The sequence below is a fragment of the Hippocampus zosterae genome, chromosome 3, assembly GCF_025434085.1.
Source record: "Hippocampus zosterae strain Florida chromosome 3, ASM2543408v3, whole genome shotgun sequence".
NCBI lineage: Eukaryota > Metazoa > Chordata > Actinopteri > Syngnathiformes > Syngnathidae > Hippocampus > Hippocampus zosterae.
In genome coordinates this window covers 6,379,240-6,405,711 of record NC_067453.1, presented here as the reverse complement: position 1 = coordinate 6,405,711, position 26,472 = coordinate 6,379,240, and the positions used below count along the sequence as shown (strand labels likewise).

Sequence of the window (26,472 nt, the reverse complement as noted above, 5' to 3'; positions counted from 1 at the left end):
CACACTTATCTGAGCAGCATGTCTGGTCTTGTATTGGAAGCATTTTATGCTTGAAGCCATGTGTAAATATGCTACCGTCTCTCTTGGCTTGTTATGCCTAAAAACACTGTATGGTGAGGGGGTCCGTTTTGGGGGCCTCAGTATTGCATCCCTGCTTTTTGCAGATGATGTGGTGCTGTTGGCTCCTTCAAACGGGGCTCTCCAACTCTCACTGGAGCGTTTCGCAGCCGAGTGTGAAGCGGTTGGGATGAAAATCAGCACCTCCAAATCTGAAACCATGGTCCTCAGTCGGAAAAGGGTGGAGTGCCCCCTCCGGGTCGGGGAGGAGATCTTACCCCAAGTGGAGGAGTTCAAGTATCTTGGGGTCTTGTTCACGAGTGGGGGTAGGAGGGAGCGGGAGATCGACAGGCGGATCGGTGCAGCGTCTGCTGTGATGCGGACGTTGTATCGGTCTCTCGTGGTGAAGAAGGAGCTGAGCCAAAAGGTTGGGTCGATCTACGTCCCAACCCTCACTTATGGTCACGAGCTATGGGTCGTGACCGAAAGAACGAGATCCCGGATACAAGCGGCTGAAATTAGTTTTCTCCGCAGGGTGTCCGGGCTCTCCCTTAGAGATAAGGTGAGAAGCTCAGTCATCCGGGATGGGCTCAGAGTCGAGCCGCTTCTCCTCCACATCGAGAGGAGCCAGATGAGGTGGCTTGGGCATCTGATTCGGATGCCTACTGAGCGCCTCCCCGGTGAGGTGTTCCGGTCATGTCCCACTGGGAGGAGACCCCGAGGAAGACCCAGGACACGCTGGAGAGACTATGTCACCCAGCTTGCCTGGGAACGACTCGGGATCCCCCGGGGAGAGCTGGAAGAAGTAGCTAGGGAGAGGGAAGTCTGGGCTTCCCTGCTAAAGCTGTTGCCCCCGCGACCCAGCCCCGGATAAGCGGTAGATGATGGATGGATGGATGGATGGATAGATTGGTATGTTAAAAGGTTGTTCTCCTCTAGGGCTGCGATTAATTATTATTTTAATCATCGATTAATCTGTCGATTTTTTTTGTTTTAAATCTGATTAATGGACAAAATAATTTCCATCTCTTTATTCAAAAACCGGATATTTCAATTTAGCAAGGCAGGAAATGCACAAATACAAATCAATTATGATTCAGTTACGGGTTGTGCCCGAAAGATCTGTCAGAAAATAAGCAAAAATGTTGATTATTGTTTCGCAAAGTAAATGAGGATGATTGCATGTGGTTTTTGGGGGGATAGGGTTGCTTTTATGGAGGACTACAGAAATCTGAGAATCTTTGCTGTTGAGAAGCCAAAATGCGACAATTAATCAATTAATAAACATAATTATCAATTAATTTGATCATCGATTAATCATTTCAACACAATACATCTTTATTTAATCATTGCACCTCTATTGTCCTCATTTTCATGCTGTCCTGCTGTATTAGTTATACACACCGGTTATGCAGACCTATGTTAACACATTGACATCCTTGTTGTTACCACAATGTTAATGAAAGAGCAACCCACATTGGACACTAAAATAACCGTAATTTAAACAGTGACAAAAGTAAAAATAAATAAATGATTTATTGAGTCGTTAAAATTGGTTTGATGATTTGAAACATTTGTGTGATGAATATGCAATTTAAAAAAATCAGGAAGGCTGCAAACTTTTTCACAGCACGGTATGTGAAATTTGTTTGACGAAACAGAACAAAGGGAGATAAAAGTCCTTTGACACACCAAAAATTGTATCATTAACACCATCATTTTAGCATGGTACTCAGTACGTAGTGACTGTGCTGTTTTGAGCGGGTCATCGCTTCTCTCAACTCTCTCACTCATTTCGCGTGTTTCAGTGGATGCTTCGTTTACGTGAAGTGGAAAATGTACCCACTGGAATGCTGAAATAACAGTGCTGTGGGTGGTTTCCGTCAAATTTAAACGTGTCCAGTGTTGGCCACTCCCAGGATGTGAGGCAGGCGTCTAAATAAAGAGGGTTTGTGCCTGTCAGACATTTAGAAGGTAAAAATGAAGTCTCCTTGAACTAAACTAGTAGGTAAACAAGTGAAGTTTCTATTTACTGCACTTTAGGGTTAAATGACTGCAACGTTCCCTTTAAGGAGAAAAATGTGTGCACGTGTCACTGAGTGCCTGTGCAAGTGTAGCAGTCCTCGCATGGTCATGAAGCCTTTTGATTAACCAGGAGAAAGGGATCCACTATGCTGTTCTGGCCGACGTTAAAGACTGGCACCGCAAAATGCATTTTGACTTCCCTTGCAAACAAAGTATCTACTGTCGTGTGGTTAGAAAATCTTTGAGACAAAATTCTAGGCCAATGGTTTAATTGATATTCTCAAGGGCTTCATTCACTGTTTTTTTCTTTATCACAGTTCATTTTATGCCCACTTATGTGATGATGTTACAACCAAGATAGAATCCTTTCTCTTGCTGTTGTTGTTCCTATTGAACTCAGTCAGCACGCAACAACTAAATGTACCTGAACTTGATCAAAACAAATATGAGCTTGACAGGCAAAACACACTCAGTATTCTTGTACCATAAAGTGCCACTCAATGGGACCAATGAGTAATTTGTATTTCATTCCATATGATTCCATTTTCTTTTTCCAGTTTTTTGTAGCGTCTGAAGATGATGGCGGATGCCAGCGACATGTTGGCAGCTGCACTTGAGCAGATGGATGGCATTATAGCAGGTTTGTGTCAGTGCATAATCACTATCGTATCTTTATCAGAAAAGCAGTGTGTGGATACAAGCCGCTGCAGAGGTTCAGTTTTTTTTCCAGAGAAATGACTAAGAAAGCAAAAATCAAACATAAATTGAGTTCTCATTGTGTTTGCACCATGTGGCTTATTTCTTCAGCCAAATTCACAATTGATGTGGTCATTTTCAGCTTTAGACTGTGCGTCACTCAACAAAGAGTTGGCCGGTCGAGTCCCAACTGATTTAACATTACGACCGCATTAAAACATAACAGTGGCGTTAGAGAAATAGGTTCCATAATGCTCTTGGTGTTTCTACTACAGGTACATGATGAACTGAGCTTCACTTGCTATCAAAAGCATAGGGTGTCATTGATTCAAAATAAATCACTGATGGTGGTCTAGTTTTAGTCTTTGACGTTTTCGAAGATCGCCCCTTTCCCTTCACGATGAAGACAGTTTCATTCCCATTTGTGCATCATTACCCTAGTGAGGAGCTGATGTGCTGTTGGTACAAGAGAGAGCTCAGATTTTAAATCAAGCGGCAGAATGTTTCCCCTGCTTCTTACCTGTCGTTTCCAATGCTCGTTTTAAGCTCTTCTCTTATTCACTGTATTCCAGCACTTCTTACATTTTTGTTATTCTTCTTCTTTACATTAGGATCCAAAGCTCTTGACTATTCCAACGGGTTGTTTGACTGTCAGTCACCCAGCTCTCCTTTCATGGGCAACTTACGGGCTATTCACCTTTTGGAAGAACTTCGAGGCATTCTGGAGCTGCTGGACAATGATGGACGGAACAGTCTTCGCTGCCAGATCCCTGACTGCACAGCTGAAAGTCTTGTCGAGTGGCTCCAGGGTCGCCTGGTGAGTGCCTCCAAACCAGACATAGAGTTTTCTTGACAGTAGCTTAGCCTCACTCCCGTTAAAAAAAAAAAGAGAGAGAAAAAAAAGCTCTTGTACCGCTTGATGTCATGTGTTCATTTTAGAAGTATTTTAATGCTACATTTGTGTTATTGTACCCCTTGTTCAAGACACACAGTAGACGACGCTGTATTGGAATCTATTTTATTTTACATGCATGCCTGTTTGTGTTGCTTTGAAATCTGGCTCGATTCTGCATGTTTGCACATCATGCTGCCAATATTGCTTCATCCAGAAAAGCAGACATTCATTGACAGAGGCGACAACCAAATTTTTTGCTCAGTGGAAACTTTTTGCGGCGCTCCTTAGAAATGCACAAACTGTTGTCTCTTGTCACAAGAACAGAAAATGCTGATTCTTGGTGTCCTAAATTGTGTTTGGCAAACGGGTGGCCCTCTGCCAGCGAGATGCCTCAGTGTTTGTGTCATGTTGCAAGTCACCCGATGCAGAAGTCTCAATGTGAGCCTTCCCTTCAGCCATGTACGGTTTTGTTTGTGTTGGGCAAAGGATTATATTCTTTGACTACTACATGCTGTCTTCTGCCCTTGTAGTCCAACGGGCAGCTCTCTGTGGGAGGGGGCGACCACTATCAGGAACGACTTACCCGACTTGAGAGTGATAAGGAGTCCCTGGTGCTTCAGGTAAGGCCAGGTGACACCAAGACACACATCCTCTTTCAAAATTACTTTTGAAGGAGACTGATGTCCTCTTGCATGTAGGTCAGTGTGCTAACGGATCAGGTGGACGCTCAGGGAGAAAAGATTCGGGACCTCGATTTGTGTTTGGATGAACACAGGGAGAAGCTCAACACAACTGAAGAGATGCTACAACAGGTGACCTTTCAGATAGTCACGAGTATTATATTCTTTTTTTTTTTCGACGTTTGTTTGCACAAACAATTTTCATGTACCGGTAATCCGCAATGCTTGCCAATACTGACATTGTGAGTTTTCTCATATCGGTCTTCATTTTTCATTGCAGGAATTTATGTGCAGAACTGCGCTTGAGACCCAAAAGCTGGAGCTGGTATCAGAATTGTCGAACCTCAAGTTGAAAATGAATTCCTTACAGAAAGATAGACTCGACTTTGATGAACGATTTCGGGACAGTGAGGTATGCAGGGCACGTGCTGCAGACTGGAATAGACTTTGCGTCATGTATTTTACCGTCACTGAATGAATAAATTTCTTTTTTTACACCCAAACCCACCCCCACAACGCACGCACACACACACTAAATAGACATTCCTTCATGTTGTCACCTGCTTGATAGAGGAACTGCCACTTCTAGAGAGTTTCAAAGCAACTGTATGTTGACCTCAGGAATATCCAAACATTCCCCACTCAAGGAATGTGGTAACTCTTGATTTTAGTGTGGTCAATAAATTAACAATAAATAAACACTGCTGAAGGAATTAAATTAAACTTATCACCCTTGCCATGTCTCCACAATTAGAATTGCTTCCTGAAGTTAACTCTTCTAGCTCCAAGCCACCGTTGCAGTTATAAAAATACATTTTGGAAATTGTCCATTCAATATCATTAATTCATGTGCCATTGGATGACTCATTGGATTGAATTTGCTCACTGTGATTTAAACCTTTTTGAGTTTAATGACAATTGCTCTGGGAAATGAACATCTGTTTGGAAAATGTGCATCCACATTTTTGTGTCTGATCAATGTACCGTTAGTTATTTGCGGTCTTTGAAAGAATCATTTGTATTTCCTCTTTTAGGATTTAGTCCTGGAGAATAATGAACTCCGGTACAGATTAACGGAGCTGGAGGGTGAAAAGCAACAGTATGAAAAGAAACTGAAAACAACAAAGGTGGGTTATTAAAATCAAGCTCACATAATTTTTAGTAATAACAGATTACTACCAATTTACTTTTGCTGGCTTGCACATTATTCTCCACCATTTCTCTATTCTATCCTGTCAATGTCCAACAAAACCTCATGAAAAACAATTGTTATTTATTTCATATACTGTATTCTGAACTGAAATTTAAGTCTTAACAAGTAACCTTTGGGTTTCCATATGGCAAGAATTGGCGCACAGCAAAGAGAAGCCATTGCTTTGAGGAAGCCAGTTGATGTGTAGACCATCAAACAGCAGTGTTTTGTTCTTATTTTAATTGTTCTATTATGCAATCATTAATTCAAATAAGTACGCTACATTGTTTACGGTTCGGCATTGAAACATAATTTCCTCTTTTTAAAACTTTTTTCATTTACTACAGATGGCAGAATCTTATTCCAGCAAATCTTTGATATATCCACGAAACGCCAACAACATTTTTAATGATCAGAAATCAATGTATTGCTTGATAGTGCCTGTCTTTAATATGGACAAAGGTACTGGGACTGAAAATAGACAATGCAGTTACAACAACTTCTTTTCGGAAGACTTTTTGTCAATTCATGCAGGAAAACATTTATCAGGCCGATGATGTTTGACGCTGGGGGCCATGATAGTTGCAATTCATCCGAGCGGTATTTGTTGTGCTTGAGGGCAGGGCTATGAAGTTCGGCAAACACCAAACCCATGACTTACTTTGTAGGCTTTGACCACGCTAGGTCTTCCCCATACTGTTCCTACAAAGTTGGACAAATATAATTGTCTCAATGTCTTGTGTTGGTAAGATTAAGAATGAATCTTCAGGGGAAGCTAAAGGCTTTCGTTCACTACCTGATTGTTTGCTACCAACCGAGGTGTGCGTCCCAATACACTGTCTGTATCGTCCATCTCTTTAACTTTTACCTTCTTGCACATTTTCTCTTACTGTCTTGGTTCTTCCTCCCTACTGCTAGTCTTTAATGGCCAAGCTTTCTAGCCAGAAAATCAAAATGGGCCAGATGCAGTATGAGAAACAGAAGAAGGAGCACAAACTGCAAGCTCTGAAGGTTGGCGTTTCACAGGATCACTGTTGTGACTGCTGTATGATTATCGGTTTGGCCTCTCCCTTCCTTCAGCTCCACCTTGTTTTTTTTGTTTTTGTTTTTTGTTTTAAGGATGCCAAACAGTTTCCGTTGCCTTGCAGACCGTTTTTAAGCTTTGTTTGATTTTTTTTAACCGAATGTGCAGACAGTACCGCTACAAATGAAGATTCTAGAATCAGGCGTAACCTCCTGTGCTTTATTTTTTCTCATGCTTGTTTCCTACTCCTAATATTTGTGTTTGTGATGTGTGCTGTTCTTCTTTTTTTAGCGAAGCCCACTCGGTGCTTACTGCACCCATTCCGCACACATTATCTTCAGAGCAGGGGTGACTCTCTTTTTCTTATTTGCAAGCTGCTCTGAGGTCATAAACTCATCCTCCCTGAGATTCCATCAAGAAATCGCATAAGTCATCCCAAGAACAAAATATTTGATGTAATGAGATGTTCTGGCCTCGCTGTGTCATGAATCCAGCTGGTTTATTTTTAAACATCACTGGCAAAGAGCTAAAAGAATTCCTAAAAGAAAATATTCAGTTATCGCACCTCTGTGGAGCCTCCTCAACCTCACTACAGTTAAGACAGTTGTGATACTTCATAGTAGTGTGGCATCAAAATGTCTACCGGGTCTGGGCCGAAGCATATAGGAGCGAAGAGGTTCGCAAATTAGAATGGAGAGACGCACCCTAGGTGTGGTTTGCTTGCCTGTCAGCTACGTCAGCGTCTGTGAACTTTTTTGTGATGTGCTTTGTTGTCTGAAGTTAGGCCGGGTATCCTCTGTCTTTGAGAAGAATATGTCATCACATGTGCCTTGCGGTCGACAGGAGGAGCTTGTCATACTGAGAAGGCAGCTAGAGGGCAAAGACGGAGAGAAGGGCAGACTACAAGATGAGTCAGGCTTCAAAGCCATGACCTCAAACAGTGCGGATCCAACAGAAAAAGGTGGGAAACCTGGTTTAGTCTGAATGTGAGCATGCATGACGTTTACAGTGGTTGCAAGGTCGTTGAATCGCCAAAGCAATGGGGCCCTTTTTGATAGTAGAAGTCACGACTGACTACAGTCTCTGTTTTGTTTTCCCCATTTTGTTCCTCTTTACTCTCTCATCCAGATGAAACTCTTAGAAAGAGGCTGAAAGAAAAACGTAAGAGGGTTTGTGCTTCTGTTCATTACTGCACCCGTCTGACCTCTGTTTGCATGAACGAGCATGAGCCATGCGAACTCTGCTTGTCCATTACTGTATTTGCCCATCAGAGCGCTAATATGTGCCCTGAGAACATCACAACTCCGATAAACAATGTTGTTTTTACACAGCTTATAAGGATATAAAAACCAACATCATCCAAGTCCATCACAGTGTGTTTTTAACATTTCAGTTGGTAAAGCAACGAGGCCTGTGTGCTTTGTGTTTTTGACAAGAATGAGGAATGAAATGTGTTTGCAACCTTTCAGTCTGTTCACTCATAGCCTCTGCCTCAACCCCTGTAGCCCTGAAGACCCCCCCCTCCCCTGTAACTCCTCAAAACACTTCTTGCTCACATCAGTGACCAGTGTGTCTCCTGCTAACCAATGTTGCTGTCGTGTTCAGTTGTGTGTGACATTGTTTGAATGTGTCCAGATCCCATTCAATCGCATGAATGAAACACACATTGGAATTGATCTGTTTATTGACTTATGTTTTCATATTTTTGAATGTCTTTAACATGATAACCTGCCCAATGATACACCTAGAGCAGTGGTGGCCAAACCGCGGCTCGCGAGCCACATGCGGCTCTTTTCCTTGGGTCAATGCGGCTCCCGGGCATTCACACGACAAGAGTCGAAAACGCCTCGGCAGTGGCGATGCCATTCAAACAAAGGCTCTAAAATACACAGAACCTACTACGTCAGCCTGTCATCAATCCCGTTATTTGATTGACATAGAGGGCAACCAATCAGATGACTACATCTCCGCTTATGCGCAAACAACGGCACTAAGCGCTAAGTTAGTCAGCGAATTACCTCAGATTTGAAGACAGGGGTGCCCAATACGTCGATCGCAATCGGCCGCGAGGACATCAAGTTGACACCAAGGGATGGGAAACAAAAAAAGATTTGTCTGTTTGTGTCTTTAGCTTTCGGCCTGTTCCGACTGTTGCTAATAGTGGCGTGCGTGCATATGTGCGCAAGTGTACGGGTGGGCACCCGTGTGCATATGTGCGCAAGTGTACGGGTGGGCACCCGTGTGTGTGTGTGTGTGTGTGTGTGCGTGTGTGTGTGTGCGCGTGCATGTGTGCGTGTGTGTGTGTGTCTGTCTGTGTGTGTGTGTGTGCGCGCTTTCGCACGCGAGGAAGGGTATGATGTGGCTCTTTGCAAAAACACAGTAAAAAATATGCTTAGTCTCTGACTGGTTGGCTACCCCTGACCTGGAGTATACCTGGGTACATCCCAAAAATATTTTATGTACTAAAATGGACCTTTAAAAAGTAACGCAAAATCACTGTGGTCTGTTGTTTTTTTTTTCTGCCGATTTTGAAGTTGTATAATTGCGCCCTCTGTGTTCCATCCGATTATACCATTCAGAAACGTTCACCTGTCTAATAACGACTGTTGTTACTCACTAGATGTGGAAGTACAGCGAATGAAGAAAGTAGTTGAATCCTTGATGGAGGCCAATGAGCAGAAGGTGTACAATTGTTACCATCAATCGCCTTCATTTGCCTTGAAGGAAAATACATGATGCTCTTTATCCTTTGTGTTCACTGACCAAGCTGTTGTTTGCAGGACCATAAGATTGAGGAATTGAAGCAGTCATTGATGAGGTACAAGAAAGTTCAGGACATGGTGATGTCAGTGCAAGGGAAAAAAGGTGGGATATAACTTTTAATTGATAACTCATTGCAATGTCTGAAAAATAAAGAAACAGTGTTAAAGCAAGTGTTTACATTCAGGTTAATTTAACCTCTCGTGCCGACAAAAATGCATTATAGGTTTTATGGTCATGTATTTGCATCAAACCTTTGGAACGGCACATTATCGTGTCATTTAGCTTGGTTTTCTCAATGTAGGGCTGGACGATTATGGAAAAAAGATGATAATCACCATTATTGTGATTGAGATTGAAATCACTATTATTAAAATGATTTACCATTGATTTCAAAACTTGGCATTAATTCAGCTATGAAAACTATGCTGCCAATTCTGATTAATTCCTGCACATTGAACACTATTCTTGAAAACGCTATTCTTGTTGTCGATTACAAAATAACATTGCAAATCAATCCCCATTGAGATCACCTGCGAGAATTGGATAGAACCATTTTCCCATCCCAATTCTAAAAACAAAATGTGTCATACCCTTCTGAAACTTTGCGTCCAATGATCTCCTCCTCTCCTCTGACTCGGGCCTACTTTTCATCTGCATCCTCCTCGACCTCTCTGCCACTCTTATACAATTAATAATTATCCCCATCGCAGGTTTCGTCCTGGCATGGCTAACATCATACCTTACAGAGAGGCAACAATCTACAAATCAATTTCCATCAATAAATGCTTGTCTTCCATTGACCGCTTATCCCAAGATGTCCCTCAGGGCTCGGTATTTGGTCTCCTCCTGTTCATCCTCTACCTGCTCCCCCTCAGTCAACTTATCCATTGCCATAGCCTCCACTTTCACTGTTATGTGGATGACAACCAACTCTACTTATCTGCCAAATCCATTGACCATCAGGCCCACTCCACTCTCTAAAACTGCCTTTCTGATATCAGCTCTCGGATGCTTAATAATGTTCACAAACCTAACTTTACCAAATCTGACATGATTATAATAGGTCCCAAACCCTTCACCTCACTAGCCCTAAACGTTCAGGTCTCTTTTGATAAGTCCACCCTCTCACCCTCAACTTGCTGTCTGAATTTTGGAGTTAACACTTAGAACAATCTCATCTTTTCCCAACACACACGTTGATGACTGCAACAGCCTCCTATTGTAACATCTTCAATCGTTAATCTTACACCAAATTTCAGTACTGTATATTCAAAACTCTGCCACCCGCCTGTCACGTTCTGCCCGAAGCGATAACGGTCGCTCCGTGCAGAACAAGAAAATAAAGAGTTGGATCCCCGGAAAACAGACAACGAAAGAATCTTATCAAAGCAAAGAGTGTCTTTAATGACAAAAACAGAAAGAGCCCGACAGGGAAAAAACGGTAACTCAAAACGCTGGTCAAATAAGGACCAGGGAAGAAATAAGGAAACAACCGAAAACGCTCGCTGAAAAAACAAAGTGCGAGGAACTACTGATTAGGCAATATAGAAGTATACAATTTAGTGACTAACGCGAATGGCAAGAGTAAAGGCCGCAAGGCAAGAAGGCAACGAGTAATCTACAATAGAGGAATTAGCACGAGAGAACAATGGCACGGCGTGGAATTCTCCGGCAGCGAGATGACTGTCGGAGTCTCTTAATAAAAGAGGGTTAATCAGCCCGAAATTACGGGCAGGTGTGCCGATGGCGGAGGAGAAAACCCGCCACCTGCTGGCGGGCACGCGACGTGACAGTACCCCCCCCTCAATGGACGCCTCCCGGCGGACTACCCGGTTTGGATGGATGTGCAGTGTGGAAGTCGCGCAAAAGGGACGGATCAAGGATCCAGGAGCGAGGCACCCACTGCCGCTCCTCAGGCCCGTAGCCCTCCCAGTCGACCAGATACTGGAACCCCTTTCCCCTGCGCCGAGAGTCCAGGATGGCACGAACCGTGTACACCGGGTCACCGTCGACGACCCGCGGAGGGGGCGGCGGCGTGGGAGGAGGAGCCAAGTCACTGGAAGACACGGGTTTGAGTAGGGAGACGTGGAAGACGGGGTGAACCTTCATGGTGGGTGGCAGCCGGAGCCTGACTGCAGCTGGACTGATGACGGCCTCGACCTCGAATGGTCCAGTAAATCGGGGTCCCAGTTTCGCAGACGTGCCGGCCAGGCGAAGATCCCTCGTTGCCAACCACACCTTCTGTCCCACCACGTATGAAGGAGCCGGGCGCCGGCGACGATCCGCGATCCGCTGGTTCCTGACCGCCGTGCGGGACAACGCAGCCCGGGCCTCCTTCCACACGCGATGGGCCCGCTTGAGGTGGTGCTGCACAGAGGGGACCTCCACCTGCCCCTCCTGGGACGGGAACAGCGGCGGCTGGTACCCGTAGGCGGCCATGAAGGGGGACCTACCAGTGGCAGAAGAGACGAGGGTGTTGTGCGCGTACTCCACCCAGGGTAAGTGGTCGACCCAGGATGAGGGACGGTGAAGGCACACACAGCGGAGGGCCGCCCCCAGATCCTGGTTGGCACGCTCGGCTTGTCCATTGGACTGGGGGTGGTACCCCGAGGTCAGACTGGCCGTGGCCCCGAGGGACCGGCAGAACTGCTTCCAGACGTGGGATACAAACTGGGGCCCCCGGTCCGAGACAATGTCCAGTGGAATGCCGTGGAGACGGAAGACGTGTTCGACGAGGAGGTCGGCGGTCTCCAGCGCCGACGGCAACCTGGACAAAGGCACAAAATGAGCCGCCTTGGAGAAGCGGTCCACGATCGTGAGCACGACAGTTCGACCCCGGGAAGGCGGGAGACCCGTGACGAAGTCCAGGGCGATGTGGGACCACGGGCGAGGAGGAATGGGCAACGGCTGGAGCAGTCCCGCCGGAGGTTGATGGGACGACTTGCCGCAGGCGCAGGAGGTGCAGGCCTTGATGAACTCCGTCACGTCGCTGCGGAGCTCCGGCCACCAGAAACGCTGGGCGACGAGTTGCACAGTCCGGTTCACCCCGGGATGACACGCCACCTTGGACCCATGTCCCCACTGCAGAACTTCCGATCGTAGGGAAGGAGGTACGAATAGCCTCCCTGCTGGGCACTCCGTCGGCACCTGAACCCCCTCCAGGGCTGCCTGGATCCGCTGCTCAACCTCCCACTGGACGGCCCCCACGACGCACCGGGTCGGGAGGATGGTCTCCGGGGATCGATCCCTCCCCGCAGGCTCGTGGAGACGGGAAAGGGCGTCGGGCTTAGTGTTCTTAGACCCGGGAGAGTAGGTGAGGATGAAGTCGAACCTGGTGAGGAAGAGGGCCCACCGGGCCTGACGGGCGTTCAGTCTTTTGGCGGAGCGGAGGTAGGCGAGGTTCTTATGATCTGTGTAGACCGTAAAGGGTTCCTTTGCCCCCTCGAGCCAGTGCCGCCACTCCTGCAAGGCGGTCACAACTGCCAACAGTTCACGGTTGCCCACGTCGTAATTGGACTCGGCGGCACTGAGTCGACGGGAGAAGAAGGCGCAGGGGTGCAACTTCTGGTAGACCGGAGAGCGCTGGGACAGCACAGCCCCCACCCCCGAATCCGAGGCGTCCACCTCCACGATAAAGGGGAGATCAGGATCAGGGTGCTGTAGTACGGGGGGACTGGTGAACGCCGCCTTCAGGTTTGCGAACGCCGCATCCGCGGTCGGATCCCACTTAAATGGGGTTTTAATGGACGTAAGGCGGGTTAAGGGGAGCGCCTTCTGACTGTAACCGCGGATGAAGCGTTGGTAGAAGTTGGCGAACCCCAGAAAGCGCTGCAGTTCCTTGCGATTGGTTGGAACCGGCCAGTTAGTGACTGCACGCGTCTTAATGGGGTCCGCCCTTAACCTGCCCTGTTCAATAATGAACCCTAGGAAGGAGATGACGGGGACATGGAATTCACACTTTTCTGCCTTGACGAAGAGCCGGTTCTCCAGTAGACGTTGTAGCACCAGCCTAACGTGTTGCTGGTGCTCGTGTAATGACCGGGAAAAAATTAAAATATCGTCAAGATAAACGAAACAAAAGATGTTAATCATGTCCCTTAGCACATCATTGATTAGGTTTTGGAAAACGGCAGGAGCGTTGGTGAGCCCAAAAGGCATAACCAAGTATTCAAAATGACCCAGAGGGGTCTTAAAAGCCGTCTTCCACTCGTCACCCTCCCGGATGCGAACCAAGTGGTAAGCGCTGCGCAAGTCTAATTTGGAGAAAATGGTGGCTGACTGTAATGGGGCGAAGGCGGAGTCCAGCAAGGGTAGCGGGTATCTATTCTTAATAGTTATCTCGTTTAATCCCCGATAGTCTACGCAGGGTCGCAGGGTCTTGTCTTTCTTCCCTACGAAGAAAAACCCCGCCCCTAACGGTGAACGCGATGGTCTAATAAGACCTGCAGCGAGCGAGCTGTTGATGTACTCCGTCAATGCCTCGCGCTCGGGTTGGGACACCTGATACAGCCGCGAGGTCGGCAACGGAGCGCCCGCCTGCAGGTCTATAGCACAATCGTAGGGGCGGTGTGGAGGCAAAGAGCGGGCACGATCCTCGCTGAACACTTCCTTAAGATCCCGATAGCAATCCGGCACTCCGTCAAGGCAGATCTCCTCGGGGGGTGTGACACGTTCATGCTTCCCGACGGCCGATTGTAGACAGTGCTGGTAACAATACTGGCTCCAGCTGTCTATCGCTGGGCGCGGCCAGGAAATCACGGGATTGTGTGTCTTAAGCCAGGGTAACCCGAGAACGATCGGGGCGTTGCGAGACCGCATTAAGTAAAAACGGCGATGTTCGACATGGTTGCCGGACAGTAGAAGTTTCAACGGCTCCGTCCTATGCGTAACTACCGCCAGGAGGCGCCCATCAAGATCACAAACCCGCTTCCTATCTATCAACTTCTCCACGGAACAACCCAGCTCGGATGCGAGATCGGTGTCCATTATACAGTCATCTGCCCCCGAGTCTACCAGAGCCCGGACCCGCCACGACCGGGACCCCCCAAATATCTCCCCCTCGAGCTCAAGTCTGTTGGGGCGTCCCGGCCGCGAGTCGACTCGCCTAGGCTCGAAGGGTGGCGCGCGAGGTCGTGACTCACAGTACTCATGGTGGACTGGGGGTGACGACCCCGGATGGCTGGTTACGGCATGAGGAGATGGTTGAACGCCGTCAGTCGTCGCTCGATCACTGAAACGACGCCTTCTTTCCTCCGCACCAACATCCTTACCTCCCAGCTGCACCTGTTCCTCCGTGGGTGTTCGTCGGAACTGGGGCCGATCACCTCCGCGCTCCCGGCTTCGCTCCCTCAGGCGATTGTCCATGAGGAGGGAGAGGTCGATTAATTCCTCCAGGTTGGTGCTGTGGTCGCGGGTCGCCAGCTCGTCTTTGAGTTGAGGGTTTAGTCCGCGGCGAAACAGACCACACAGCGCCCGATCACCGTATCCACTCTGGGCGGCCAGGATCCGGAACTCGATGGAGTAATCCGCTACCGATCGCTCTCCCTGGTGGAGGGCGAGTAACCGGCCCTCTGCCTCTCTGCCCCGCACGGGATGATGGAACACCCGGCGGAACGCAGCCACGAAGTCGGGGAACGAAGTACGGAGATTCGGCTTTGCGTCACTGGTCGCAATCGCCCACGATGCCGCCGGACCTGTTAACAGACTCATGACATAAGCCACCTTGGCGTCGTCATTAGCATAGGCAGAAGGCTGTTGGTCAAATATGAGAGAGCACTGGTGGAGGAAGTGTCCACACTGCCCGTGCTCGCCCCCGTAGCGAGGGGGGTGTGGAAGCGATGGCTCCCTCGTCATAATGGGATATGAGGAGGGCGCTTCGGGAATGATAGAACGAACCCCGGGGGGAGATGGTCTCCGCTCTTCCACCCGGACCAACCGAGGTTCTAAATCATCGTACCGATGAGCCAGCATGGAGACCGTGCCACGGAGTTCTCTAATGGATTGGCCCTGCTGACTCATCTGTTGCTCTTGTCGGGAAAGAGCGGACAAAATTTTTTCGATGTCTGCGGGATCCATGGTGGCCGGAGAATTCTGTCACGTTCTGCCCGAAGCGATAACGATCGCTCCGTGCAGAACAAGAAAATAAAGAGTTGGATCCCCGGAAAACAGACAACGAAAGAATCTTATCAAAGCAAAGAGTGTCTTTAATGACAAAAACAGAAAGAGCCCGACAGGGAAAAAACGGTAACTCAAAACGCTGGTCAAATAAGGACCAGGGAAGAAATAAGGAAACAACCGAAAACGCTCGCTGAAAAAACAAAGTGCGAGGAACTACTGATTAGGCAATATAGAAGTATACAATTTAGTGACTAACGCGAATGGCAAGAGTAAAGGCCGCAAGGCAAGAAGGCAACGAGTAATCTACAATAGAGGAATTAGCACGAGAGAACAATGGCACGGCGTGGAATTCTCCGGCAGCGAGATGACTGTCGGAGTCTCTTAATAAAAGAGGGTTAATCAGCCCGAAATTACGGGCAGGTGTGCCGATGGCGGAGGAGAAAACCCGCCACCTGCTGGCGGGCACGCGACGTGACACCGCCATATCGCTTCCCGTGACTGCATCACCCCTGTCTCCAGTACCTTCGTTGCTTTCCGCTCCCTTGCTGCATCAAATTCTCTTACTCACCCATAAAGTCCTCCATAATCAGGCCCTCAAATATCTTAAAGACTTGCTCCATTAATCGTTTTTCTTCTGTTGTAATGTTTTCAAGATCAACAGAAGATAAAATTGAAATCACGATTATGTTGTGATTAATCGTCTAGCCCTATCTGAATGTACTTGTTTTCATTGTTTTACAGAGAATCCCAATGGTTTTGTGCATGTGGCGTCTCATGCTGATGGTCCGGCACCATGCTTGTCGACCAACCATTTGTCTATCGACGCAAATGGACTTGCAGATAGTGAAGTGCAAAGGAAGAACACAGATGAGGTTTGTGAGCACAATGTGATACATTTAAGACACTGTTTCACACACCAACATTGACATGTTGACATCCCATTAACTGAATAATTTCTTCTATAAATTCTCTCTATGTGCACTAAGGGGCATGTTCTCCCATGTGCTTGAGTCAGAAAAAGACTCATATACACTTTTTGGGTTACACAGAATCTCCCATCGACTTAAGTGTCACTGATACACCTTCATGAAATGTACCCACTCTGGGTCGAGCGACTTTCAAATGAGAGTGTTTCCTGACAAATCTGTCAGTGTGTACATTCTCCCGTAGGTTAGGTTTAAGCACCTTTTGGTCTCCACTGCGGAAGCTTTACTAAGGTCCAGCATGTCTCAAAGCCAAAACATAAGACGTGTTCACACGGCAACTTTTATTTCCGGTGTAGCACCGACGCTGCCCCGTAGAGCGTTCACACGTACAAAGTTAAACCGGTGTAACCCATGAAAACAGCTTAAAGCGAAGCAAATTTAACCCTGCTCAGGAGGTGATTTAAAAATGTACTCCAGAATAAATGCTAGTTTGCGGGGCAGCACCGATATAAAATTGGACGTGTGAATGCTACCGAGGTAGACTCGCTACGACACGTGAGAAGAGTTGATTCCATACGGGTATTGAATGCGTTGCTTTCGTGCTCTGTTGTACTTCCTTCATCTTTCCTTTTGTAGGTGACTGGACTGTCTCGGAGTTGTTTGTACCTTTGTTTTGTGTTCACAAACCCCCCATAGAATTCCCCATAGAGTTTATTTTGCGATTTCCTCTCTTGATTTTCTGTTTGGCACATTACAATTTGCTTTTCTGAGTGTCATTGAAGTCATCGTTTATTTATGTTTTCGGGGCGGTCATTGAAGCAACACGACAGCTCTCTTTGTTTCGGAGCTGCAACACTTTCTCTCTCTCATCCAGTCTGATAGGCCACAGCGTTGATTTGTCTGGAGAAGTATAAACCAAGGTTTTTCGATATGTCACAAACAAGTCGTGGAAAAGGAAGAACACCCTAAGCATACCCATGTTTTATTTTCGTATTATTTCGTATTGCACGGCCGCAGATACTGCCGTGTGAACGCAAGTGGGGCTGCACCGAGATTAACTCACTTCTCTTTCGTAAGCAGCTTTATACGTGTGAATGCTCCACAAAATTTACACCGGTGTAAGATATATCGTAGCAAAATTCAACGGTGCAGCACGATGCAAATGTGTGCCGTGTCATTACACAGCCGCTGACAGCGAGTGATGACTGTCACAGCGCCCGACTCGGCTGCTTCATGCTGACATATGGACGGGGTGGGTGCCATACCTGTCTCATATACGCTCACTGACTGTATTTGTGTCCCTACTACATTACGCTGATGACTGAATGTTGACATTAAATCATGTTAAATTGTTGAAAAAAAGGATCAGCACTTGCTGACTTTTTTCTGCATAGCTCGTGTTGGATTTACTCGAAAGTGAATGCAAAAACACGCTCCTTCAAAGTTGTTTGCAGATGTACACGCATCACTGGCGATAACTTCTGGATCCATGACACAAGTTCATTTCACAATCAAAGTGTGACATATGCAATTTTCATGTCTGATGAAAACTCCACAATCTGGAAATGAGTTCCATCGTCTGACTTCACCAAATTATGGCTCCTTAGTGGTTGTGCACATATTTCTGTAGTGGGCGTATCTCACTTGATGGGAGAGCCACAGTGTCTTCAAAATTCGTAAAAAAAAATGCATGTATGGATTTGAATTGAGCACAAACATGAGAATATGCCCCTTAATGCTGGACTCCGTGAAAGGAAGTTGGCACATAGCCAATGTACACTAGTTTTGGTTTTGTGTTTCTGTGTGTGGGTCTTCTGTTTATGTTGTCTTCATCTTCTGTGCAGCTGGAGATCCTCGATGTGCTTTGTGAAGATAGTTCACCCTCATCTAGCCCTTCTGATCCTGACCAGGTCACAGACTCTGCAGCTACAGATGTAGATGGGTAAAACATGAAAGGAAAACATCATTATTTTTTACGTGTGGCTTGATTGGTAGTAATAGATTACCGGTAGTTTATTCGTGGAAAAAGACACATAAGTGCACCTCTATAATGATAGATTGCCCCTTAATTGCATTCCATTGGGTGAAGCTGAGTGTGTATATTGTCGTGCAGTCTAGTCTAACTTGTAACAGTTAACTGGTGACATGTGGCCAGCTATCTTATTTTTTAGATCAGGGGTGCCCATTAGGTAGATCCTGATCTACCGGTAGATCTAAGACAGGTCCCAAGTAGGTCCGAGGAGTGTCGAGAAGAAAAAAAAACAAACAACCATTTGTGTGTCTTTGTACATGTTAGTAATATATTTTTTGTGTTAATATACACTGCACACTAATCAGTCTCGTTTTCACTAAAAAAATATATTTAAAAAATAAAATAAAGCAGGTAAATCTTACATTTGTGTGTGTGTGTGTGTGCGCGCGCCGGTAAGGGTCAAAAGTAATCAAAAAGTAGATCGTTGATCCAAAAAGTTTGGGCTCCCCTTTTTTAGATCATATTTAATGTTACTAAGTGTACATGAAAAATAAGAAGAATGACGTTTTCAAATGAATTGTCGAAAAAAAAATGCCAGCCTTTTACTGTTGCAAACGACGTACATATGTAAAATATCCCTTTGAAAAGAGCCCATTCCCACACAAAAATTGAATTTAGGTTAAGGCTTAAGTTATGCAAGAGCAAATAGTGCTGAGCCCCAATGAAGGGGCACCTGTTTTTCCTGAATGACAGTAAATCCATTGGTTTAGGTCTTTGTGGTCAAAATATATTTTATTATGGGAGACATTGCATTTGTTCAGGCATGCGGCACTCCACCAAAACTTGTTTAGGAACTCTCAAAGCTCAAGTTATAACTCAAACCCTTCATGATTTCGTGCCACATTGCAACTGTTCTAAACTCTGCTCATCATGATTCCAGCAGCCAAGATACAAACCAGTCTGTCAGCCACGAACTTGTAGAAAGGAGCAAAAATGAGAAGGTAAGATACACTCCACTGAAAAGAAGGACAGTTTACAGGAGTCCTCTTTTTACTGTGGTCCCGAAATCTGACATTTTGACATTCCAACTAGCGCGCAGTTTGGTATTTTGCACAGTGAAGTAAAAATGCATAAAATGGCACACTCATTTCTTGCCACACTGACTGTTTTTCATTGGACTGTTTTATATTTCTGGCTTAAAACGATTTTTCACCCCAATATTTATTGTGAATTTGACCTTACTTCTGCGTTAGCGCATGACTGACTTCTGTACTAATTGAGGTTCCAGCACCACTGTTCCAAAGGAATTCTGTCGTAAGCCAAGGCCCCCCGTTATTTATCATTTCCCCACTTCTCAATTATTATATTCTCTTTCGGTATGGTATGTTGTATAATTGGCTGCATCATTTCAAAATTACTGCATCAACAAATTCTACTGTTGCAGATAAGTATGTTTGGACATGATATATACACCGTGTTCTGTGTGTATTGTCCTAGAATACACGCGTTGACATCATTCAAACTGTTGAGAAGCCACCATTGAGTCCTGCTGCAGCCTCGCTGACCACCGCAGAGGACGACAGCTTTGGGTCCAAAAAGGCCCGCTCATCTTTTGGGAAGGGCTTCTTCAAGCTGCGCGGAGGCAGGAAAAATGGAAGCTCCCAGAATCTTGGTAAGCGCAAAACAAGGTAGCAAGGGGACTGAAACTAAGGACACCCTTTTTTTTCCTTTTTTAAATAATGACAACGAAGTCCGACATATCCATGAGATAAACCACACAGGCCATCATTTGCTGTAAACTGTGCTTGTTATTTGATTGTCAAGTATACTTGTGTGGTGTTGTACGCACAGTATGCCCTTTGTTCCCTGTATGTGTACCCTTTTTTGAGTGTTAATTCCTCTTCGGTCTTTGGGTTTTTCAATCATGAATTCTGTTTGTCTTGTTTTTCTTTTGTTCGGTACCTCTGATGTTTTCTGTGTGTATGTGACACATGAAGATCGCAGCCACAGTGCAAGCGCGCCTATGCTAGGTACAGTATTAGCTTGCTGACCATTACAGGAAGGACTGAAGATGTTTCCTCATTGTACAACCCCGCCGTTCTTGAACTCATCGCTCAGCTCATGTTTTAGCAGCTCATCTCATCTCATTAGTCACAGTTTGTCTGTGAAACATAACAGTCGTGTTGCGTATGCTGATTTGCCTGTGTGCCTGCATGCATTTCTTTTCTTTGGCTGCAATGCCCTGCCCAAACACAATTGTGTATCCGACTGAAATGATCATGCATCTGAAAGATCTCTTCATTTGTAACCACTTTTAGCTCTGCATCATTTAGTTGAAGAAGAAAAAAGAACACTAATTCTTTCCTTGATATTTTAGTCTGCATGCACCAGTCTGCATGTCACGTCTTTCTTTTGAGCACCATGTCTCTCTAGGAGTTCACCCCCTGTCCGTTGGGTTGTTTTCTGGCTCCTCAGAGAAGTCGTGCGTTTGTCGTTCTCATCATGCCAATAATATTTGGTGTCTGTTTGTCTGCACAGCTGAAACTGAACACAAAGGCACTGATCACCTAGACTTGGCTGGGCTGCCTCAGAGGTCGGCAAACAGTGACAGCACTCATACACTCCCCACCACCACAGAAGGCAAAAAGAAGTCTAAAGGAATTAAGAAACTATTCGGCAAGTGAGTGGATGATGACTATTATTGTTATTGTTGTGGAGATACTCGTGTCCTTGGCTAAGGAGTTTAGTAGAATTTTAAGCATTCGTGTCCAACATTCAGACTGGCAAAAGTTTTTGAATGCAAATCATTCCTTAATTTAAGGCTTAAGAGAAGTCAGTCCACAACATTTAACTTGGATGACAACCCGCCGGTTGGAGATTTTAAGAGGGGGGGAGTGCGAGCCACAGCTGGACCTCGACTGGGTTGGTCTCGTGATTTCCAGCGGGTCACCAAGTAAGCGTTCGATTCATAATCACACTCAGAGTAGGGGTTTATTATTTTGAAGCCCCTTGACAAATCATTTTGTATGCCTTTCTCTGCTTCCCCAGGGTGGCTATTAAATTTCACCATAACAAGCTGCTTTTTTTGTTTTTTCCCAGTGATGTGGATGCTCCCTTCGCTCGCTGGTCAAAGGACCAAGTGTGTGAGTGGCTGCAAGAGCAAGGTCTTGGGCTTTATGTGAATATGGCACGTATGTGGATCTCTTCTGGACAGACCTTGCTTCAGGCGTCTCAACAGGATCTGGAGAGGGTGAGATGGAGTACAACACGGGTTGCCTTTCACCAAATGAAAAGAGAATACAATACAATACATGCTGATTTATATAGCGCTTTCACAACAGCGGCAGCTGTAACAAAGCGCTTAATAAAACAGTTAACATAAAGTAAAATAATAAACACAACACATAACATAAAACACGGACAGTCATGCAGTTCTAACCACTTTTCCATCACACGCTTTGTTGTTTGAAGCAGTTTGAGATGAAAGAGGAGAGAATCAAAGTGAGAAAAGTGAAAAGAATAGAGACGGCTTATGCACCTCTGTGTGGGATATTTTAAAACTGTGAACAAATTGAAAATTACTTTGAGAATTCTAAGCAAGATAATACAGAAATTGAAAAAAAATAACTCTTCATTCGCATACTGATGTGCAGTAGGAGCAACAGGGGGTTGGTCCGTACTTTGACAGGGCTGTAGGTGTGTTGGGGTTGAAATCGCAAGCTTCAACGTTGAAGGATGCCCACTTTACATGTAATGTTCACTTTTGTCACACTGTTGTTGTTCAGGAGCTGGGCATCAAACACCCACTTCACCGGAAGAAGCTGCAGCTGGCCCTGCAGGCTTTTGGCTCAGAGGAAGAGGACAACAAGGGAAAGCTGGACTACAACTGGGTGACCAGTGAGTAGCAGCTGTCCTCTGGGCTATGCTCGGAGTGTCCCAGTTTCACTGACGTGTTTTTCTTGTTCCTTCAGGGTGGCTGGACGACATTGGGCTGCCACAGTATAAGACCCAGTTTGATGAGGGACGGGTAGATGGTCGCATGCTGCACTACATGACTGTGGTGAGTCTTTTTGACAGCAGATACCTCTTTTAGTCTTCTCACTAGTTCAGTCACCGTCTTGCAGATTCAAAATAAACAACTGGAAATAATTCACACTGCACTTGCTCGTGAATGACTACATGTACATGCGCGTAATGTTGATGTGTCTTGAAATTACAGTGAGTGATAATATCATCATCTATTATTTTCTTAGACTGAGGGGAACATGTTTTCTGGGGGGGGGGGGGTCAAATTGCAGTTTGTGATGTTAAAGCTGCTAGCAAGATATGAATGTAGCCCCCTCATTGGCAACAATGACTGCCAGCTTCCCATAAACCAGATGTGCATATGTGTGTTTTAATCCTTCGTGTGTGTCCCCCCCCCCACCCCCAAAAAAAAGTGCATTCAGGTTTTTTTCTCATGTTTTTGAGACTGCATGTTGAACATTTTAGCTGGCTACCAGTGTGGACTGAATGGATGACAACAACGGAGAAATACCGCTGTTTTGACGTTTGTGGTTAGCAGCAACTGTGCTTGTGTCACTAGTAGCTATCGTGTGTCACAGCAGCGTCAAAATCTGATCCGCCTATTTTGCAAGCCTTTTCCTTTTATTGTCGATTGCAAAAAAAAACTACAGGCAAAGATGTCACATTTATACCATGTCGCACCACAAAAGATTTGAATGGCTGGAGAACTTCAAACACTCAAATGTTCAACTAAAACATACAATTTTGTTGAACGACAGTTCTGATTAATACAAATGTATCGTACGAAATGCCATAGATGGGCTAATGGAAATGAGCATCGATGTATAAGCCATCACAAACCTGCTGCTTTAATACAAAGGTAGCAACACATACAATAATACTCACTCAGTCATTGCCTTCTTCCCTCAGGATGACCTACTTTCGATGAAGGTGGGGAGCGTCCTCCACCACCTCAGTATCAAGAGAGCCATCCAAGTGTTGCGACTCAACAACTATGAGCCTAACTGCTTGCGCCGCAGACCGTCTGATGAGGTGCACAAACAGGAGACATAAAAGCTACTTCATGCCACTGTTCAACATTTTCATGATGATTTAGTCTTCCTCTTCCATGTTTCCACAGAACAATATTTCCCCTGCAGAGATTTCCCAGTGGACCAACCACAGGGTCATGGAGTGGCTGCGCTCCGCCGATCTGGCCGAATACGCTCCCAACCTGAGAGGCAGCGGTGTGCACGGAGGCTTGATGGTGAGGTGGTGTGCTGTTTGTTCAGTAGGAAATCAAAAATGAGTTAGTGGGTGCACATCACTTCAATTGAAGAGCGTTTGTGTGTTTTAAAGGTGCTGGAGCCAAGGTTTAACGTGGAGACCATGGCGCTGCTGTTGAACATCCCCCCCAACAAGACGCTGCTGCGTCGCCACTTGGCCACACATTTCAATCTGCTCATTGGTTCCGAGGCCCAACAGCTTAAACAGGAGTGTCTGGAAAACCCAGACTACACTCTGCTGACTGCCACCAACAAGGTCAAGGTAAGACCACATTGAATTGTCCACACCCACTTGGCATCGATTCCGATGAATGATGGATTAGTTGGCAACTACTGCTACTCGAGGCTCATTCTATGATGTAATTGTTAGGCAAGTTTGTCTTTAATGGTCACTTGTTCGACAAAACATGATTAATCGTAACATCGGTGGTGGGAACAATCTTGTTGAAAACATCCACATGTTTGGAAATCATGCTTAAGACATTCTCCCTTGCCCTGGAATCATAGGAGCTCAGGGGCTGTTTATTCAATTCAGTGTACTGACATTTTGTCGCTCAAAGAAAAAAATGGAGCGCTGTTCTCAAATGAACCAAAGTACAAAATTGTCCTCACAACTTTTAACATCTCTGAAATCCTCCTGCATTGTCGGACATTTTCCACACCTTTGCAACCCTCCTCTCAATTAACTAGCATGATAATACCAATTTGACCTTAAAAAAAAAAAAAAATAATAATAGTAAAACGTGTATAAAAGGTATAATAGAGTACGGGGGGCCCGGTGGGCGAGTGGTTAGCACATCTGCATTACAGTCAGATTAAGATTTTGTTCGCTGAGCAGTTAACAATCTCAACAGCGAAACCCTCCATTCACAAAGTTGAATGTCTTAAAAGATAACCAGTGTTCGGTTTGTTCAAAATCATAAAGTACATTTTACATCCACTGAAAAGTTAAGAGGCGCATTGACCTCACAGTGCAGAGGTGCAGGGTTCGATTCCGGCCTTTGCCTTCCTGTGTGGAGTTTGTATATTCTCCCTGTGCCTGCGTGGGTTTTCTCTGGGTACCCGGTTTCCTCCCACATTCCGAAAACATGCATGGCAGATTAATGGAACACTCTAAATTCTCACTAGGTGTGAGTGTAAGCGCGGATGGTTGTTCGTCTCTGTGTGGCCTGTGATTGGCTGGCGAGCAGTTCAGGGTCTCCCGCGTCTACCGCCCGAAGACGGCTGGGATAGGCTCCAGTACCCCCCGCGACCCTTGTGAGGATGAAGCGGATCGGAAAATGGATGGATGAATGAAAAGTTAAAAACAATGAAAAGATGGGCATCACGTTGTCCACGGTCTCCTGCTCCTTCCCACAATTTTAAATTGCTCGTCAATGTAAATGTGATGGCAGAAGGTTGTTTGCTGAGGTCTCGACGGTCCGGTGTAAACCTCAACAACACTGTTGAAATTGTTTCCCATTTTGGTTCCTACACCAGCCGAGAAAACTGTCGTTTGGTAACTTTGGGAGTCTGAGGAAGAAAAGGCAAGAAGAGAACGAGGAGTACGTGTGTCCCATGGACATGGAGATGCCGAAGGGACGAAGTTTTCAAACAGGCTTTGAGCTTCAGATCTACGAGGATGACCTCGATAGGCTGGACCAGGTGGGCTTGGACCACTTCAGTCTTAAAAACGAACCTGCTCATTGGATTTGACATTTCTGCTTTGTGTAAAACAGATGGACGACTCCGAAGGAACTGTCAGACAAATCGGTGCTTTCTCCGAGGGTATCCAGAACCTAACGGTACAAACGGTCAAGAATGTTGAATGTTGGAGTCAAATAAGACTCTGAATTGATATATTATCCATTTGCTGCATTTGTGCAGAGTATGCTAAAAGAAGACGAATTCTTCAAGGAGATGTCGAACTCCCCGAACCTCAGCGTGACGGATGACGACTCCACTGCATGAGACTGTCGGCACCATGTGACCTGGTCCGGTTGTGAATGAAAAACAGAAGAAAAAAAAACCCTGCGCGCACACTCTTTGCTCACTAGTTGTTTGTTAGCATTGCATTCAAGGATGAGCCCCATCTTTCTTCATCAAGCTCGTGTTATTCGCTTAGTCGCGTCTCCTTTGCTGCCAAAAGGAGGGAGAGAACATTCAGGACAATGCCACTGCCTGCCAGCTGGTTTCTGGAAATATTTCGACTAAGTTATGTGCTGGCATTTATTTTGTTTTGTTTTGTTTTGTTATCAAATTCAAAGTGGAGAATGCACGATGCCAATAGAGATGGAATATCTTTTAAATGAGCTCCTTGGAGTCGAGTAGGTGACCAATGAGCTTCATTGACGAGGGGAGATAAACTTATATTTCTAAATGACAGCTGCTACGTTTTCTACAAAAAAGTACCTTTCTAGTTCAAAGTAAGTTGTCGTATATTTTATATTACACTGAACTTTTCAAGAATAATATACGGCACGCATTTGCGCCAATACATGAAACAGTACAAGCCAAATAGATAGTGAGCTGATACATTAATATAGATCATTGCTGCATTTTTTTTTCTCCACGTTTGTTCTTACTTCTAATGTTGGTTAATAGAAATCGGTCTCATTATCTTTTCTGCTTAAAGTAGCTGTCATATTCACTAGTAACCATAAAGTGCATCCACTGAACTACCAGAAATGGATAACTGCTATTTCTAATTCAAATATCAATAAAGTAATTTAAATCACAGCTGTCTGTGTCAGATTTCGCAGGACAATTCAAAATGACTAATTTTGAATTTCTATGGGGAGTTTATCTTGGATTTGATTATAGACGTGGTACAGTGGCATGCGATCCATTTTATG

General features: G+C 45.5%; 1 protein-coding gene across 6 annotated transcripts in view; it reads left to right on the top strand.

The window, feature by feature from the left end:
• The window catches only part of ppfibp1b (PPFIA binding protein 1b), a 31,723-nt gene extending 5,367 nt beyond the window's left edge, over positions 1–26,356 (top strand). Inside the window, exons 2-28 of one of the 6 annotated variants that reach the window (XM_052060833.1) lie at positions 2,640–2,722; positions 3,390–3,595; positions 4,204–4,293; positions 4,372–4,485; positions 4,634–4,765; positions 5,388–5,480; positions 6,464–6,556; positions 7,413–7,530; positions 7,698–7,730; positions 9,190–9,251; positions 9,350–9,434; positions 16,191–16,321; positions 18,220–18,317; positions 19,291–19,348; positions 19,845–20,019; positions 20,345–20,377; positions 20,886–21,027; positions 21,169–21,300; positions 21,447–21,597; positions 22,133–22,244; positions 22,319–22,407; positions 23,283–23,405; positions 23,494–23,619; positions 23,712–23,900; positions 25,118–25,282; positions 25,357–25,422; positions 25,505–26,356. In XM_052060833.1, the coding sequence (XP_051916793.1) occupies positions 2,659–2,722; positions 3,390–3,595; positions 4,204–4,293; positions 4,372–4,485; positions 4,634–4,765; positions 5,388–5,480; positions 6,464–6,556; positions 7,413–7,530; positions 7,698–7,730; positions 9,190–9,251; positions 9,350–9,434; positions 16,191–16,321; positions 18,220–18,317; positions 19,291–19,348; positions 19,845–20,019; positions 20,345–20,377; positions 20,886–21,027; positions 21,169–21,300; positions 21,447–21,597; positions 22,133–22,244; positions 22,319–22,407; positions 23,283–23,405; positions 23,494–23,619; positions 23,712–23,900; positions 25,118–25,282; positions 25,357–25,422; positions 25,505–25,588 (2,964 nt within the window). In that variant the 5' untranslated portion in view covers positions 2,640–2,658 and the 3' untranslated portion in view covers positions 25,589–26,356. Of the gene's footprint in view, positions 1–2,639; positions 2,723–3,389; positions 3,596–4,203; positions 4,294–4,371; positions 4,486–4,633; positions 4,766–5,387; positions 5,481–6,463; positions 6,557–7,412; positions 7,531–7,697; positions 7,731–9,189; positions 9,252–9,349; positions 9,435–16,190; positions 16,322–18,219; positions 18,318–19,287; positions 19,349–19,844; positions 20,020–20,344; positions 20,378–20,885; positions 21,028–21,168; positions 21,301–21,446; positions 21,598–22,132; positions 22,245–22,318; positions 22,408–23,282; positions 23,406–23,493; positions 23,620–23,711; positions 23,901–25,117; positions 25,283–25,356; positions 25,423–25,504 lie in introns of all 6 variants that reach the window. The other 5 variants (XM_052060831.1, XM_052060834.1, XM_052060835.1 and 2 more) reach the window with 5 other exon arrangements.
• Positions 26,357–26,472: the final 116 nt, after the last annotated feature.